Source organism: Cajanus cajan, chromosome 2 (assembly GCF_000230855.2).
Source record: "Cajanus cajan strain Asha chromosome 2, NIPB_CcT2T_4, whole genome shotgun sequence".
In the NCBI taxonomy this organism is placed as follows: domain Eukaryota; kingdom Viridiplantae; phylum Streptophyta; class Magnoliopsida; order Fabales; family Fabaceae; genus Cajanus; species Cajanus cajan.
The window spans coordinates 73,919,450-73,935,845 of NC_138518.1; the positions used below are offsets into that span (position 1 = coordinate 73,919,450).

Below are 16,396 nucleotides of genomic sequence, written 5' to 3' on the forward strand. Positions count from 1 at the left end.
GATGTTGTTGATGTACTCATGTAATATTTTCTATTCTCGTTCAATGAATTATTTTTATTTAGTTAATCATTTTACTCTTGTGCTTAATGCATGTTTTGACCAATGTATGATTTTATAATTTTAATTGAAGTTGAAAACACTTTTAGAATTACGATTTATTATCAAATAATTGAAATAAACCTTATTAGTTGACTTTTGATCCTTGACCCTAATGCATGATTGTTTAACAAACTTCACCGAGGAAATAATGATGTTTAAGTCATAACTTAACCATCTTTGTAAGCACAAATCGTTCAAAAATCCTTCATCTCTTGTGTAAACCTTAGTCATGAGTGGATAAGTAATCTTCTATTATAGATTGATATTGTTGATGTTATTACCTATTTACTCATTTTATCTTTCCTACCATTATAGAATTTTTATCACAAGTTAATGTTTAAGTCAATTATCTATTCTCATATAAGTAATTGAACTAACACAAATGTGCATATAAAAAATAAAATAAAATAAAATAACGATGAAATAATAAAAAAATGTAAATATAACTAATTATTATTATTATTATTATTATTATATGTCAACTTTAGACACTACGTACATCATGTGGTTAAAAAAAATGAAATGAAAAGTTATATTCTAAAAAATTAAGCGAGAGAAGAGGATACTTCCAAGTCCCGACCAACTTCAAGTATGATATGCATTAACATTTAACGATTGATGTGGCCTATATTATATGCGCATTTCAAAGTGAATCAGAAGCAAAATCTCCGCTGATCTTTGCTTTAGATTATTATATTTGACTATACTTTTTCATTTATTTGCATGATCCAATTAATAATAAATTTATTAGAAGTGCGTTTGAATGAAAAATTTAAATAAAATATTTTTTTAAAAAAAATTTAAAATACGTTGAAATCAAAAAATTTGTTTGAATAAAAAATTTATAAAATTTTTTAAAATAGTATAATTTTAAATTCTTCTAATAAAATAAAATTTTTTAAAAAATTATATATATTTTTCTTATCTCATATATATATCTTTTATCCCTCCATATTTCTTAATTATTAATTATTTAAAATATATTTTAAATTATTAAATATTATCTATTTTTTTTTAAATTATAAATATTTAAAAATTAGTTAATATTTTTTAATAAAATTTAATCATAAAATCTCAATATATATATATATATATATGTATAATTATTTATTTAAAATCAATTTTACTTTTGGTAAAAATCAAATTATGATATCCAAACTAAAAATTTTAATTTATCCAAATAAAATTTTAAAGAATGATGGAAATTGAAATTAAAATAATTTGAATTCTAATAAATTCAAATTTTTTGAATTTTTAAATTTTTTTATCCAAACACACCATAAAAATTGTTAGCTCAAATTTTAAACTAATATTTAATTCCTTTCTTAAATATGAAGTTGTAATTAGATGTAATATTTTATTTTTATAGGAATCAATTTGATAAGAATAAGTTATACTTTCTTTAAAAAAGAAAAAGAAAAAAAGAAGACATGTATAACTGTAGTTATATATAAAAAAATAAAAAATAAATTTAAATAATTTATTACTAGTAATGAACAAGTGAATAAAATATAAAAAACCTATTCACTAAAAAATTAACTTAAAAATCTTAAAATTTAATTCAATTAATAAGATATCATTATAATCATGATTTTTAAATATTTATTATATATATAGTATTGATTGAATAAAATTAAATATTAATTAAAATGATTAAAAAATATTTTTAATGAATAATTAATTTGATTTTACATATCAGCCAAAGTAGAATAAGTAGAAGCAATTATTTTGGCGTGCTTTTAGAAGCTACTTTTGCCATCTGTTCAAATACAAAAGATTCCATTGAAAACTTAAAAAATTATTTTCAAAGTGTTTCTATAAAATTATAATAAATTTTCATTCAAATATTTATTTGGTAGAAAGTTTAATTAACTTCTAGAAGCAACTTTTGAAAAGCAATTTGGCACGAAAGATATATTATTCACATACAGGAAATCCGTGAAACGGTGGAAGATCTATATTTTTATAAGTACGTGAAACTAGGTGGCATATTCATTAGACCAAAGGTATCATTTTAGGCTTTCACGTATTTGGTGTAATTTTTTAAGAAGATATCTCAAATGGATACTTTTAAAAATATTTCCAAATTGGGGTAATTTGAAAGTCGTGTTTAAAAAGCACGACTTAATTTTCTTATATTTTGCAAAAGTCGTGAACACCAAACACGACTTTACTATTTTTTTCCCCTTTCAAAGTGGTAAGTTGTGTCTCAAATTGAGACAATATATATATATATAATATTTACGTTAAAATAATATTTTTTATGTCATTATTTTTTTTTTTTTGAAAAGAATGGAAGTCGTGTTTTAAAATACAACTTATATTTTATTTGACTTTTTTTTAAGTGAATGGAAGTCGTTTTTATGAAACAAAACTTCTACTGTAAAATTCGTATTTCACAAATACGATTTATACTAATTCAAGAATTTTCTTAAAAAGTTATCAATTCTGGAAATTTAAGAAAAAAAATGCACCATATAGATAATAATTTACCTTTATAAGAGAATATCTTTTATAAAAGTTAATATGATACGACGAAGTTATACTTTCAAAAATTACCTAATTAATTTTCTTTCCTTTCACTTTTTAAATACAAACCAAACAACAAAATTCACTTTTTCTCTTAGAAGATAATTTTCTTTTCGACTTTTTCTCCATTTTATTTTTCCTCCCACTCATCGATCATAAAAACAGAGTGTACTTTTGATAATATAGCAGAGACAAGATTATTTTCATACATTGTGGAAGATGGAAATTGATAGGTAGTGGCCACAAGAAGGCACATAACAGTGCATTTATAAAAATCCACGCAATAGATATATTATTCAAAGCCAAGGAGAATTATAAAGGGGAGTAACAACAGATTTAACTTGCAGGTATTTGTGAAGGGCTTCCAATCCATGATCTTTTCCAAATCCACTCATCTTATACCCTCCAAAGGGAACATCATCGCCGAAAGCAAAATAGCAATTGATCCAAACGGTGCCTGCACGAATGGACCTTGACACTGTGTTTGCTGTATCAATATTCTTTGTCACTATGCCTGCTGCTAGGCCGTACTTAGTATTGTTAGCACTCTTAATTGCTTCCTCAATGGTCCTGTTTTTCATATATCACATAGTTGACATATTAAATACAAGATTTCACCGTAAGAAACACCAGAAAGTAACATCAAAATGAACTTACTTAAACTTCTTCAACGCCAGAACAGGGCCAAATATTTCATCTTGTGCTATAAGCATATCCTCCTAAACGGGTACATGATGGTTAGTTATCTAATTATGCTTAAGATACCCGATTGATAATTTTGTGCACTAGGAATTCACCTTAATATTGGAGAAAATTGTCGGTTCAATGAAGTAGCCTTTGTTTCCCACTGTTTTACCCCCGGTCAAAAGGGTAGCTCCTTCTCTCTTTCCATGCTCGATATATGAAAGAACTTTTTCAAATTGTGTCTTGTTACACTACGATATACAGAAAGTTGTTATTAGGCAATAGATAATTAGCTTAATTATTTCTCTTTGTTGCTAAGCAATTTTCAAAAATATTGAGTTGTGGAGTTATTACAAGAAAACAACCGATACATATTTTAGGACTAGTGTAGAAATACCTATGCCACTGCCTATTTTTCTTACCTGAGGTCCTTGTTGAACTTTAGGATCAAAGGGGTCTCCAACTACCCAAGCTTTTGCCTTTTCCACTAATTTTTTCTCAAATTCATCATAGATCCCTTCTTGAACGAACACACGGGAACTTGCAACACAAACTTCTCCCTGTAGTCACATAAGAAGAAATCAAGTGTTGGCAAAGCTATTTGATAAAAGAAAGGGATTTCTTGAAAGTAAATTCACCTTGTTATATAGGATGCCAATTAGAGCAAGCTCTGCAGCTTTGTCTATATCAGCATCATCAAAAATTATGAGGGGTGACTTGCCTCCTAATTCAAGTGTAACTTGTTTCAAGTTACTCTTAGCTGCAGCCTGCATGATCTCACGACCTGTTTTCGTTGAACCAGTAAAGCTAACCTAAACATGCCACCAAGTTAGGAAACATAATAAAATGTATAAAGTTAACGTAAAGTTAATATACTATTAAAGAAATTAAATCACAAGAGAATTCGTGTTTTAATAATAAATTATGAAAAAATTATCACAATTTATCGATATTGACATAGAAATTTAAAAATGAAAATATAAACTTTTTTCAAAAGACTTATGGAGAGTTCAAGAAAACACCCCAAAAGGATGGGTACTATAGAAAGATGTGAGATTCACTCAGTTCAATTTTTAACCATCTTTTCCTCAAATGTGAATTTCTACGTAACTACATCGTTTCAATAGTGTTGTTCACTTACATGACTGATGACACCATATTATATATACATTATATGACATGGATACTATTTAAAAGTGTAGATGCTTCTTGGTCAGCAAGACAATTCAAGCATTCTTATTTAAGATCATGGTACTTCGAAATGTTTGACATAAATTACCGCATCAACATCCATGTGTGAGCTTAATGCAGCACCAGCAGTTGGGCCGAATCCGGGCACAACATTGAGCACTCCATCAGGGAGTCCAGCCTTGAAAAGGAAAACCCAATAAGCTTATGCTGAATTACCTATAGTGAAGAGCCATGGTTGATAAAGAAATGAGACATACCAATTTAGCAAGATGAGCAGAATACAAAGCAGAAAGGGGTGTTTGCTCTGCAGGTTTAAGGACCATGGTGCAGCCAGCAGCTAGAGAAGGTCCAACCTTGATGTAGAACATGGTGTTGGGGAAGTTCCAGGGAATGATGTGTCCCACAACACCAACTGGTTCCAGCAATGTATAAGCGTGGAACTCTCGGGACATTTTCAACACCTCTCCGTGAATTTTATCAGCAGCACCTGCATAGTAACGCAAAGTGCTTGCTGCTGCAGGAACTTCCACGTTCCTACACATGTGGTACAACTTCCCCGCATCAATCGTATCTAGTGCCGCAAGTTCCTCTGCGTGTTCATCAATTAGTTGTGCCCATTTCATCAAAATTTTTGCTCTCTCCTGATCATATCACATTCGCATATCTCATGTCAATTTTCATGTGTTGCAACTGAGTTTAATGTCTCACTTTAGTACTCAAAATTGTAATTTCATCCTAATTATTTCATATTCGTTTAAGTCAATAATATTTTTAGTTTTCGTAGGTGTGCTTTTCAAATTTACATTTGGCAACATTTAAACCAAACAGATATAGTCACACTTTCATCACAGGAGTAAAAATAATTAACTTTAAAATATTTTTGAGTTAATTACCTATACACTGCCAGTGTAAAGTTTTTTTACACTAGCAATCAATTAGATCTTTTAATTGTGTCATGTCACTATAAATACATTTACTTTTAACAGTGACATGATATAATTAAAAGATCTAATTGGTTGGCAGTGTAAAAAAACTTTACACTAGTAGTATATAGGTGATTAACTTAATATTTTTAATGTAATTTTCTTAAACTATATTTTTTTATTCATATTACAAACAATCATGTAAGTTAATATTGGCATATAGTTGACAAACTTAATTGAATTATAGTTATAAAGTGTATCAAAATTATGAAATAATACGGCAATTTACAATAGAATAGGTGCAATGTTTTACACTATTAAAATTTTTAAATTAAAAGTAAAACATTAGAGTCATATATATATATATATATATATATATATATATATATATATATATGAATTCGTTTCCTCTAATAAAACAATTAAAGCATAAAATAATTTTATAATTATTTGTTAATTTGAATTAATAAAATAAAGTATTAAATAATTTTTAAATTTTTTTAAAGTTTGTAAACTTGATTTATATATTAAGTATTTAAAATTTAATGGTTGAATTGTTAAATTTTGGTGTAGAACATAAGATATTGAACATAGTAAGTTTAGGTAAATTTATTTTTAAAATAAACATTTCTCCTCTCTCTATATATATATATTATCTTAAAGTCATCCTCTAAAAAAAATTATCTTAAAGTCATATTTAAATACGTAAATACAACTCATTGTGAATTGTGAGTGACTTGTAACTTATATATATATATTGAGTTACCAATTACCGTTAATAGAAGTTGAATTTTAAATTTTACATGTTTCAAAAAATAATCTTGAAATAAAATTGTAATTAATAATATCGACATTTCAGATATGGATCACATGGGTTTAGCATTAAATACTCATAAATCACATAAGAATTTTGATGTTAATTAATTATATATCTGTATATCAATCGGAATCGCATGCATATGCTTCAATAATAATAATAATATTTATTTCAAAGATTTACTTAATTTTGTATATCTTTGTTGCCAATTATTTTACCATATCATTTATATTGATATGATATGAACATATTATTTAATAAATTAACTACAAATATGTTACTCTCTTTTTTTTCACGTAGTAATGCAATAAAATTAAATATTGAAAGAGTAATCAAATGCAAAAGGTAATTATTTTTCAAGATTATTATAAGTATCCTCCGGTGAAAGTAATTGTACTTAAGTGAAGGTAATCATATACCTTTAGATGAAGTTGAGAGTATTAGTTAAGCAGTAGCATTAATATTCAATCTTGATTATTTAAAAAAAGAGAGAAAGGGGAAAATGAACGTACAGCACCGGGGAGGCGAGGCCATGGACCAGAATCAAAAGCGTGACGTGCTGCTTTAACAGCAATGTCTATGTCTTCTTTCTCTCCCTCGCTGATCAGAGCTATCACTTCTCCTGTTCTCGGATCTATTGTCTCAAATGTCTTTCCTGTTTTTTCCACGCAACAACACTTTTAGTTTGCAAAATAATTAAGAAAAATAAACATCCTTTCTTATGTCAACCTACCTCTGCAGTCTGCAATTTCTAATTTTTCATTTTTCAAAATCAAATAATACAAAATATTAAATCATTACAAATTTTGATTTTCTAATTAAATCATGAAAATTGCCGTGTGACATGAGTGAGACGAGACACCATAAACAATTCATGTAGTAGGTATAGAGAGCTACCAACAACTTGTTGGTTAAATAAAGTTTTGAATCTGGATCTATAATTAACTTGTCAATTAGATTTTTTATAAAAATTAATTATAAAGTTGATGAATATTTGATGTGATTATCGTAAAAAAGGTATAAATTAAATTATATTTTGTCTGGTATTTTTTATTTGAACTAAATTTAAAGCTCAGTTAGAATCAATTTAGAATAATTCCTTTATTATTATTTTTTATATAAAAATATCTTTTATTAATAGTCATTTATATATATTTAATAAATGATAAATAAAATAAGTGTATGTAAAATATTTTGCAAGTCTTTTTGTTTTATATTTTCATGTATATGGCCAATAAAAATAATACAATAAACATATTAATTATTAGATAAATTAAAGAGTTAATAAAAGTATTATAAAAAAGAATACGAGTATCTTATCTTCTTAATATTAAAGTTAATTAAAAAATATATATAAAAGTCTTCTGGTAAAAAAATTATCAAGAAATAAATATTTTTATAAATTAGTTATTTAGTTCTTTTAGCAAAAAGAGAATACAATTTGAAGAAAAACTTAAAATAGAGAAAGTTTGGGTTCAAACAGAGTTAAAGTACGATTCAGGACTTTACATGTATCTATGAAACAGAGGTATATTGTCTCTAGCTTGTAGGTGTATTTCATTTATGAATCCGGATACATCAGTGATCAGTGATCAGTGGTAAAAAGATAAAGAAAAAGGAATAGAAAGAGCATATAGAAAGGTAAAAGAAGCAGAAATTAAAGAATGAAAGTGCAGAGGGATATTATATTAATATTAACCTGAGACAGAGTCAACAAAATCTCCGTTAATGAAGAGCTTGGTGAAGGTGACGGTGGGGAGGTTGTTGACGGAGGCAGCATCGCCGTTAGTGTTAGTAAGGGAAGTCATGGTTGTGAGAGAAAGCAGAAGGAGTCGCTATGAGAAACAAACAGACTCGCACCACTGTCACTCTTATATAGGCCAGAAAAATATCATCAAGGATAATTAAAACAACAAGCTCTAATGTCAATGCACAATTGCCATTAAATGACAATTTTGTAAAAACTCCCATCTGTTTTTTTTTTTTTCTTTTTTCAACGGTATGAAATTTGAACCAAGTAAAAACCACTTAAATTCTTAATTAAATTACTCGTGATTTTTTTTCATGTTAAAATATATAATTTCATCTATTTAATTTAATATTATTAATATAAATTATTCTTTTTTTAAGAGATATAAATATTAGACTATTTCTTCTTCATATGATAAAATATATAATAAAGTAATTTTTTCTTTTTTTAAAAAATAAATGTCATATTATTATTATTCTATTCTATTATATTAAAATATATAATTTAGAGTATTTTTAACTTAATATTATTAATAGTGTAAAAAATTTTAATATCAATAAAAAGTATTCATTATAAAATTTAAAATATATGCTAAAATATTTTAGTTCGTTATGTTAGCATTCACTCATTTGATAAAAAGTCGTAAAATTTAATAATTTTTAATTTGAAAACTTAAAAATATATTTTGTGAAAATAGTAATTAATAAAGTATTTATTTTAAATATATAATTAAGTTTAAAAAAACTGATAATAATTATATGATAATTAAATATGTAAATTAAGAGATAAATTGTTGAAAGTGTGACATATTTGTATTTACTTAAAGAGGAAAATGTGTATTTTAATACAAAAATAGAGAGTTGTGTAATACTTGCATTTTTTATAGAAATATCAGTGTAAATAATGTTTTGATAATAATTTTTTTGAAAGAAAGTTAACTGAACTTAATTAAATTTTTTGAAAAAGTATATATTAAATGTTATATATTGAAAATATGTTGAGAAAGAGAGCTGTAATTTTAAATTTTCCACATCAATGACACTATTAAAGCATCTTATCCCTTGATAATAAACATGTACATAAAATTATTCTCAGGTAAATGTCATGCTAGTTAATATAATTAGTACTTTAATATGGTGTATATATAATTAAAAATTGTAATATATTTGTGAAATGCTATCAAATTTATATACTATAAAATAGTTATAAATTAACATTAATTAATACAAGTGGTAAGACATATGTCTTTTAATCAAATTATTTAAAATTTGAATCTTAATCTTAAGTATAGAATAAATTATGTTAGGAAGAAAATATTTGACTTGTATATATCCATTATTTTCGACAATAAATACTTCATATCATGAATGAAATAATACTTTTGTTTGTTACGGCATAAATTAATACCATTTTTTAAAATTAAATTTCATAAATGTAATAATTAATTATGTAATATTCAATGTATGAAACTATGAATTCAAATATTCATCGATGACATTATTAAACTTCATTAATTATCTCTTGTTTAATAATAAATATGTATTTAAATTTGCATAACGCACTGGTTAATATAATTAGTATTTCCATTTATGTGCACTACACAAGTTAAATGTTTATAATATAATATATAATAAAAAATTATAATAAAAATTACATAAAAATAATTAAATAAATATTATATTTAATTATATAAATTGTATTATATTTAAATTTTATATAAATAAATATTTTTAAATATATAAATTATATTTTATGTTTATGATAAACAATATATATTGTGACACAAATTATTTTTAATTATTGATAATTTTAAATATATTAAAATTTAATTAAAAATAAATGTAATAAATAAAATGGAGATAGTTAAGAAGTTTAAAAAAAAAATCAAAAAACCTTATTTGTTAAGAAAAACATCTAAAGAATGCTTTTACTAAAAAAAAAATCCTAAAACACTCGGGTAATTATTTATGTATATATAGTGATTTATTGCATAATAAAAAAGATATTTAAAATGTCCGTAGTTTGAACAATAAAGAATACTCATTAATGAATATAATGAATATGTAACATTGTGAAATTTTTTTAGAGTTGCTGTTTTTAAATTATGAGTTATTGTTGGTAAGTTGTTTAATGTTAAAAAACTCTAAAGTTAACTAATCTCATGAGTTGTGTTAATCGAGGATTTTTATGGATAAATGTCTAATTTAACTATGCGGAGCATAATATATATGGTTTTTGTTTTAAAATGAAATTAATCGCATAAGTTCTAATTTTTCATAAATCTTAGAGAGAGATTCCTAAAAGGAGAAGCTAAGTTCTAACTTCTTTTTCTATATCTCCTAGACAAGTGAGATCAATTGTGGAGTGTTGGTTCACGTCCTCAGAGATAAGTCTTTTATGTTGCTTAAGAGTGCGAAACTCATCTACCTCTTCTTCTATCTCGGAGTAGCTTAGAATGCTTCATCGATTTCACTTTGTTCTAAGGTAAGGGAAGCTAAAATTTTTGTTTAATGGAGTTGTTAGTTGTTAATTTCAAAGTATGTTGCATGTTGAAATTGGCTTTTGATGCTCTCTTTCATGAGTTAAGTGAAAATGAATAATCTTGATACTTTGATGGCTACATGTGTTGCTTTTGATTGGAAATGAGTTGAGTGTTGCATATATATGAAATTTAATGTTACATGTGGTTGATTTCTAAACTCCATGTGTGAAGGACTTGGAGTTAAATAACATAGTGTTATTCTTGTTCAAGAGAATTATGGATGTTTTATGGGTTTACTCACTCAGAACATTGATGCGGTCACTCAAAGTGAGTTGGTGCAATCAAGTCACATATGTTCTCTAACTTGACTCTCTTTGAGTAAACTCTGGGCACTTAGAGCAAAATTTAGAGGCTTAAAGTGAGGATTTACTTGCTCAGAGCGAGTTGACATATGATGTTGTAGGGCTAGTCTTTATCTATCATCGATTAGAGCAAATTCTTGAATGCTTAAGGCGAATTATGTTACCTTAAAGTGAGGGTTAACTTGCTTGAAGTGACCAAATCAAGACTCATACAAGGTGTTCTCTGTTTGGGCTCATTCTAAACGAATTCAAAATATTATTAAAACTCATTAGTGACATTAAAAATCACTATCTTCCACTCCTAACAACTAAAATTAAATTTACATTTAAATCTACTTGCTATTAAAATGTTTAATATAATTTATTAAATGAATAAAATTTCAAACAATATAAAAAAATAAATTATTTAGAACGTCCTTCAAAAAAAGTAGCCATTTTTTCAATTTATATCATACTTAAATATGTTTTTAGTCCATCAAATTTAAGGTAAATTTAGTTTTAGTTCCTCAAATGTAAATTTGGTCCTTTTAGTCTCTGTAATTAAAAAAATATATATTATTTTAGTCCTTATACTCAAATTTTGTTATAGAATTTATAAAATACTATTGCATAAAATATGCCTACTAATATTCTTGCTAGTGAAAATATCACATCAAACTCGTTGATAGTGCATAATTGTTTTAATTTGTCACTTTTAGATATATTGTGACTTGAGGGATTAAAACAAGACTTTTAAAAATTACATAGACTAAAGACAACAATCTTAAATTTGAGAGACTAAAAATATTTAAACTTTTATATTATAAATAATATGTTATATAAAATATGAGTAAAAATGTATTTATCACAAGAAAATTGTTATATAATATCACACACACCCTATAGTGACACAATATGTGTCATTAAGAACTATTTTTACCTACATTATAAATACAACATATATTGATATATGTTTAAAAAATACGAGTATAGATTACACTGACATATAAGATATGTTGTTAAATCACATTAAAAAATTAAAATTGTGTAGTTATATATCAAATGGATATATACCTAATATTCACAGCGACACTTATGTATATTACTGTATGTGACATTTGTTGCAAAATTATTATATTTGATATTATAAATGATATGTTATATAAAATAATAAAATAAGTATTTACTTGCAAAAATGTATCTGTTTTTTTTTTCTTTTGACATAGAAATGTATCTGCTAAGTAAGTATTTACAAACTTATGAAAATCGGTAAATATTTTTAAATACTTGTTAAACTAATTAAAAACATAGAAGTTAAAACTAAAAAAAAAAAAAAATTAAAAATATATTTAATTATACTAAAATTAAACTCGCTTATTTCTTGAAGATTTTGTAACATAAAGTTTAAAAAATTACTAGTTTATAGATTAATGATTTTATAACTTTTATTTTATATATGCAGTTAGAGATATCAACGGACAATTTTTTTTTTTGCCATTCTATGATTGGCGGATATACTTTGACGTTTTCTTTAGACGTGAGCTTTGACTTTAATTTATTGCTGTGTATTATTATATAAGTCAAATTATATTTTTGATTTTATATTTTATCTTTTAAATATTTAATTGATTTTTTATTTTCAAAATTTAGTCAATATGACCTTTTTTTTAAAAGATAATTTGAGACATAGTTTTTTTAAAAAATTATATACATTAAAAATATAAAATTTATTCTCTTAATTTAATTTATATAAAAATTATAAAATTTAATTGACATTTAAATAATTTTTTTTACTATATATATTAATAAAAATCGTATAAAAAATAAATTACATAAACAATTAAAAAAGTCTAATATTAAACATTTTAATTTTTTTGATTATTTAGAATTTAAGGTTAAAATATTTTTATTATTTGTTTGATTCATTTTTATGTTATTTTTATAATATTTATGATTTTCTTAGTTCGAATATTAATTGGATTCAATAACTTTTATGTTATTGAATCAAATAATAACACATATGTTCACATATTTAATTAATAAAAAATAATTTAAAATTACATTTTAAAATTAAAAAATAACAATTTTGAAAAGATAAAATTAACAAAAGTTGAGAAATAAGCAACTAACATTAATCTTTTGAACAATAAAAGACAAAAATAAATCTTAAGAATATTTAAATGATAAAAGTATTATATATATCTTGAATGAGTTATTTATGAAATTTCTCTTACGGAAATGACAGAAACGTCCTCTTATATAAATTTACGTATGTCGTGTAAGGATAATGAGTTTGTATTATTATTATTATTATATATCATTTTATTTTTATTTTTCATCACATCCTTTTTTATATATTATTATCATTCTTTATTTTATATTTTTTTTAACAATTCATTATATAACCTATTTTTTCGGTATATTTTCTGTAAGTATTTTGTAATCATCATATTATAAGTATGAAATATCTGTTGATTTTATTTAATGACTAACTTTAAAAAAAAAAATTAACTAATAACTTATAATTAGTAAAGTCTTTAATCAATCATTTTTTTTCCATTTACAAAATTTAAATATGAGATAGTATTTAGAAAATTCAAATACAATACTGCTTAGAACTAGCTACGGGTTGGTATTGCTCGTTTATTTTGCTAGCATGAGCGATATATCTGTGAGAGCTTTATAATATGTATACAGATTACAGAATCAATAAAAATACAACATATATCTTCACACATAGGCTAAGACAAAGGGGATATTTTTTTCTCAAACAAGATATTTTATAAGTAAACAATTGTGTCTTGTTCAGACACCTTCGGCTTCTACTTTTGTTTTATGTATTTACGTTACATCGTGACGATATTTTCGGAGCCGGATTTTAAAAAAAGGGGGAAAATGACACATAAATAATATTAAAAAAAAATGTGAGATAAAAAAACGAAAGACGAGCATTGAACCAGAATTAACGACGCGACAAAGACACCATAGCCAGAATTTTGTTAGCACCCAAAATCAAAAGCCAATTTTTATCTTCTCTCTGGCCGTCCAACACGAGAGACTGAGAAACACGAAATAATTTGGCGTTGAAATTCAAACAATAAAGTTTATTATAATTCATAGATATTCATTCATGCATGTACATAGACATTCAATTTTTGGTTGCGTATGTGTAAATAAAAGATTTTGTTAGACAAAGTAAAATTTACTTAAATAATATTTAGTTTTTCATATCTCAAAATAAATTAATTTTTTAAATAAAGAAAAAGTCTTGAATTTGACGATTCTCTTTCCGACAAATTATGGAGGTGCAAGCGATGATTTTGAGGATTGTTATATCATACATACCCATATAATTAATGATTAATCTGTATTTTGTAAAATGTAATTATTAGTTTATTATTGATTAAATTTTAGTTTAACACAGACAAAAATTCGAACACTATCGACTCCTTTAATTCTGAAACAAACCTTATGATTATTGTATCAACACACTGAATTAGATACATGGATATATTATGTTTTAAAATAAATCATTTATTAGTAATATGATACATTATATTAATATATAGTTTATATATATATATATATATATATATATATGACTAGTAAAAATGATGAGAGTTATATCTATGCATATGGACCAAATAAGTCTGTTATAATGTAAATCAATCCATTTTTTTCCCTTACACCAGATATGAGTTTCCCATAAATTTTGATTATTAGTAATATCTCATTTTAATAATTTTTTGTTTTCTGTTTAGCATGGTGTGTGCGTGATTGATGGGTTTGCATATTATTTATTAATATATTGGATCATTATATAGGGGTTCACATATCAAAGCTATAGCTGACTATGGAAGCTGGTGAGCGCAAACATGGAGCAAGATGCTACAAAACAAATCCTAAGAGGGAGACAAATAAGTTGAACTTTACCCTATAGCGGCAACGGATGTCTTAAAATATTGTTTTGTATAGATGTTATAATGAAAATGTTTAGTCAATACATGTTCCCACATGCATATATATATATATATATATATATATATATATATATATATATATATATATATATATATATATATATATATATGAGGAAGGTTCAAATGACACCAGTGTAATTTTTACTAAGTGTTACACTACTCAATAATTTTAAATTAAATGTGAATTTTGTAAATCCAACCGTTAGATTGAAAGTTCTTTACTCTTAGATCATATATACAAAATTTTATATTAATCCAAGATGATTTGATACTTCATTCTTATAAAATAAAATTGACGTAATATATTTATTTCAAAATATATTAAAATACGAACACTTTGATTACCCTCAAATTGTTGTTCAATTTTAACAAAATTTGATATACACATATAAAGTGATATGAATTTTCAATCTAACGATTAGATTTATAAAATTCACATTTAATTTAAAGTTATTGAGCAGTGTAACACTTAATAAAAGTTACATCAGTGTCGTTTGAACCCTCCTCATATATATATGTGTAACTTTTGCTAAGTGTTACACCGCTCAATAACTTTATATTAAATGTGAATTTTGAAAATTCAACCGTTAGATTGAAAGTTTATGTCTCTTAGATCATATATGTCAAATTTTGTATTAATCTAAGATGATTTGATACTTCATTCTCATAAAATAAATTTGTTTATATTAATCTAAGATGATTTGATACTTCATTCTCATAAAATAAAATTGACGTAATATATACATTTTAAAATATACTAAAATATGAACACTTTGATTACCTTCAAGTTGTTGTTCAATTTTAACAAAATTTGACATATATGATCTAAGAGACATAAACTTTCAATCTAACGGTTGGATTTTCAAAATTCACATTTAATATAAAGTTATTGAACGGTGTAACATTTAGTAAAAGTTACACCGGTGTCGTTTGAACCTTCCTCTATATATATGGGAATGCTAATATACTCCCACCTATTTTTTAGTGGGAGTATGTTAACAACCTACATCCAAATTTTAGGACAAAAAAATCACTCATTTCTTTTGATTTGATTAATTTGTATAAAGGATATTACAGTAATTTAATTTAATTTTAAATGAAAATAAATTTTTTTTCCTCTTATTAACTTCATTCTCTAACACATTTCTCTCTCTTATTAAATTCTTTCTCCAACTCATTTCTCTTTCCTATTAAATTCCTTCTTTAACTCATTTCTCTCTCATCTCTCATGATATCACCCCCCTCTCTCTCTGAACAAATAAAAACCAATTAATAAAAAATAAATGAATTGGAGAATGAAATTAATAAGAGAGATAAAATATTTTATTTTTATTTAAAATTAAATTAAATTACTATAATATCCTTTGTACGAATTAATCAAATAAAAAAAAAATGAGTAGTTTTTTTGTCATAAAATTCTGGTGTAAGTTACTAACATACTCCTACTAAAAAATAGATGAAAATATATTAGCATTCTCCCACCTCCCCCCCACACACACACACGCACGCACGCGCACACACACAGACAGAGATACATATACATATATATATATATATATATATATATATATATATATATATATATTAAGTACACATATAC

The 16,396-nt window shown here is 24.7% G+C and overlaps 1 protein-coding gene across 1 annotated transcript; it reads right to left on the reverse strand.

Moving 5' to 3' along the window:
* Positions 1-2,779: 2,779 nt before the first annotated feature.
* On the reverse strand, positions 2,780-8,101 carry LOC109804144 (aldehyde dehydrogenase family 2 member C4). The gene is made up of 9 exons (XM_020365929.3): positions 7,943-8,101; positions 6,756-6,898; positions 4,761-5,144; positions 4,592-4,681; positions 3,951-4,124; positions 3,735-3,872; positions 3,426-3,563; positions 3,286-3,347; positions 2,780-3,198 (listed from the first exon to the last, which is right to left on the reverse strand). The coding sequence occupies exons 1-9, from the start codon at positions 8,049-8,051 to the stop codon at positions 2,925-2,927; spliced, it is 1,512 nt and encodes a 503-aa protein (XP_020221518.1). The 5' UTR covers positions 8,052-8,101; the 3' UTR covers positions 2,780-2,924.
* Between the last annotated feature and the right edge of the window lie 8,295 nt (positions 8,102-16,396).

Coding starts and splice junctions, on each gene's coding strand:
- LOC109804144 (XM_020365929.3), bottom strand. CDS start 8,051: ATGACTTCCCTTACTAACACTAACGGCGATGCTGCCTCCGTCAACAAC. Junction 5,145..6,755: donor GGCCTCGCCTCCCCGGTGCT/GTACGTTCATTT, acceptor TGATATGATCAG/GAGAGAGCAAAAATTTTGAT. Junction 3,564..3,734: donor AAGTTCAACAAGGACCTCAG/GTAAGAAAAATA, acceptor TGTATATCGTAG/TGTAACAAGACACAATTTGA.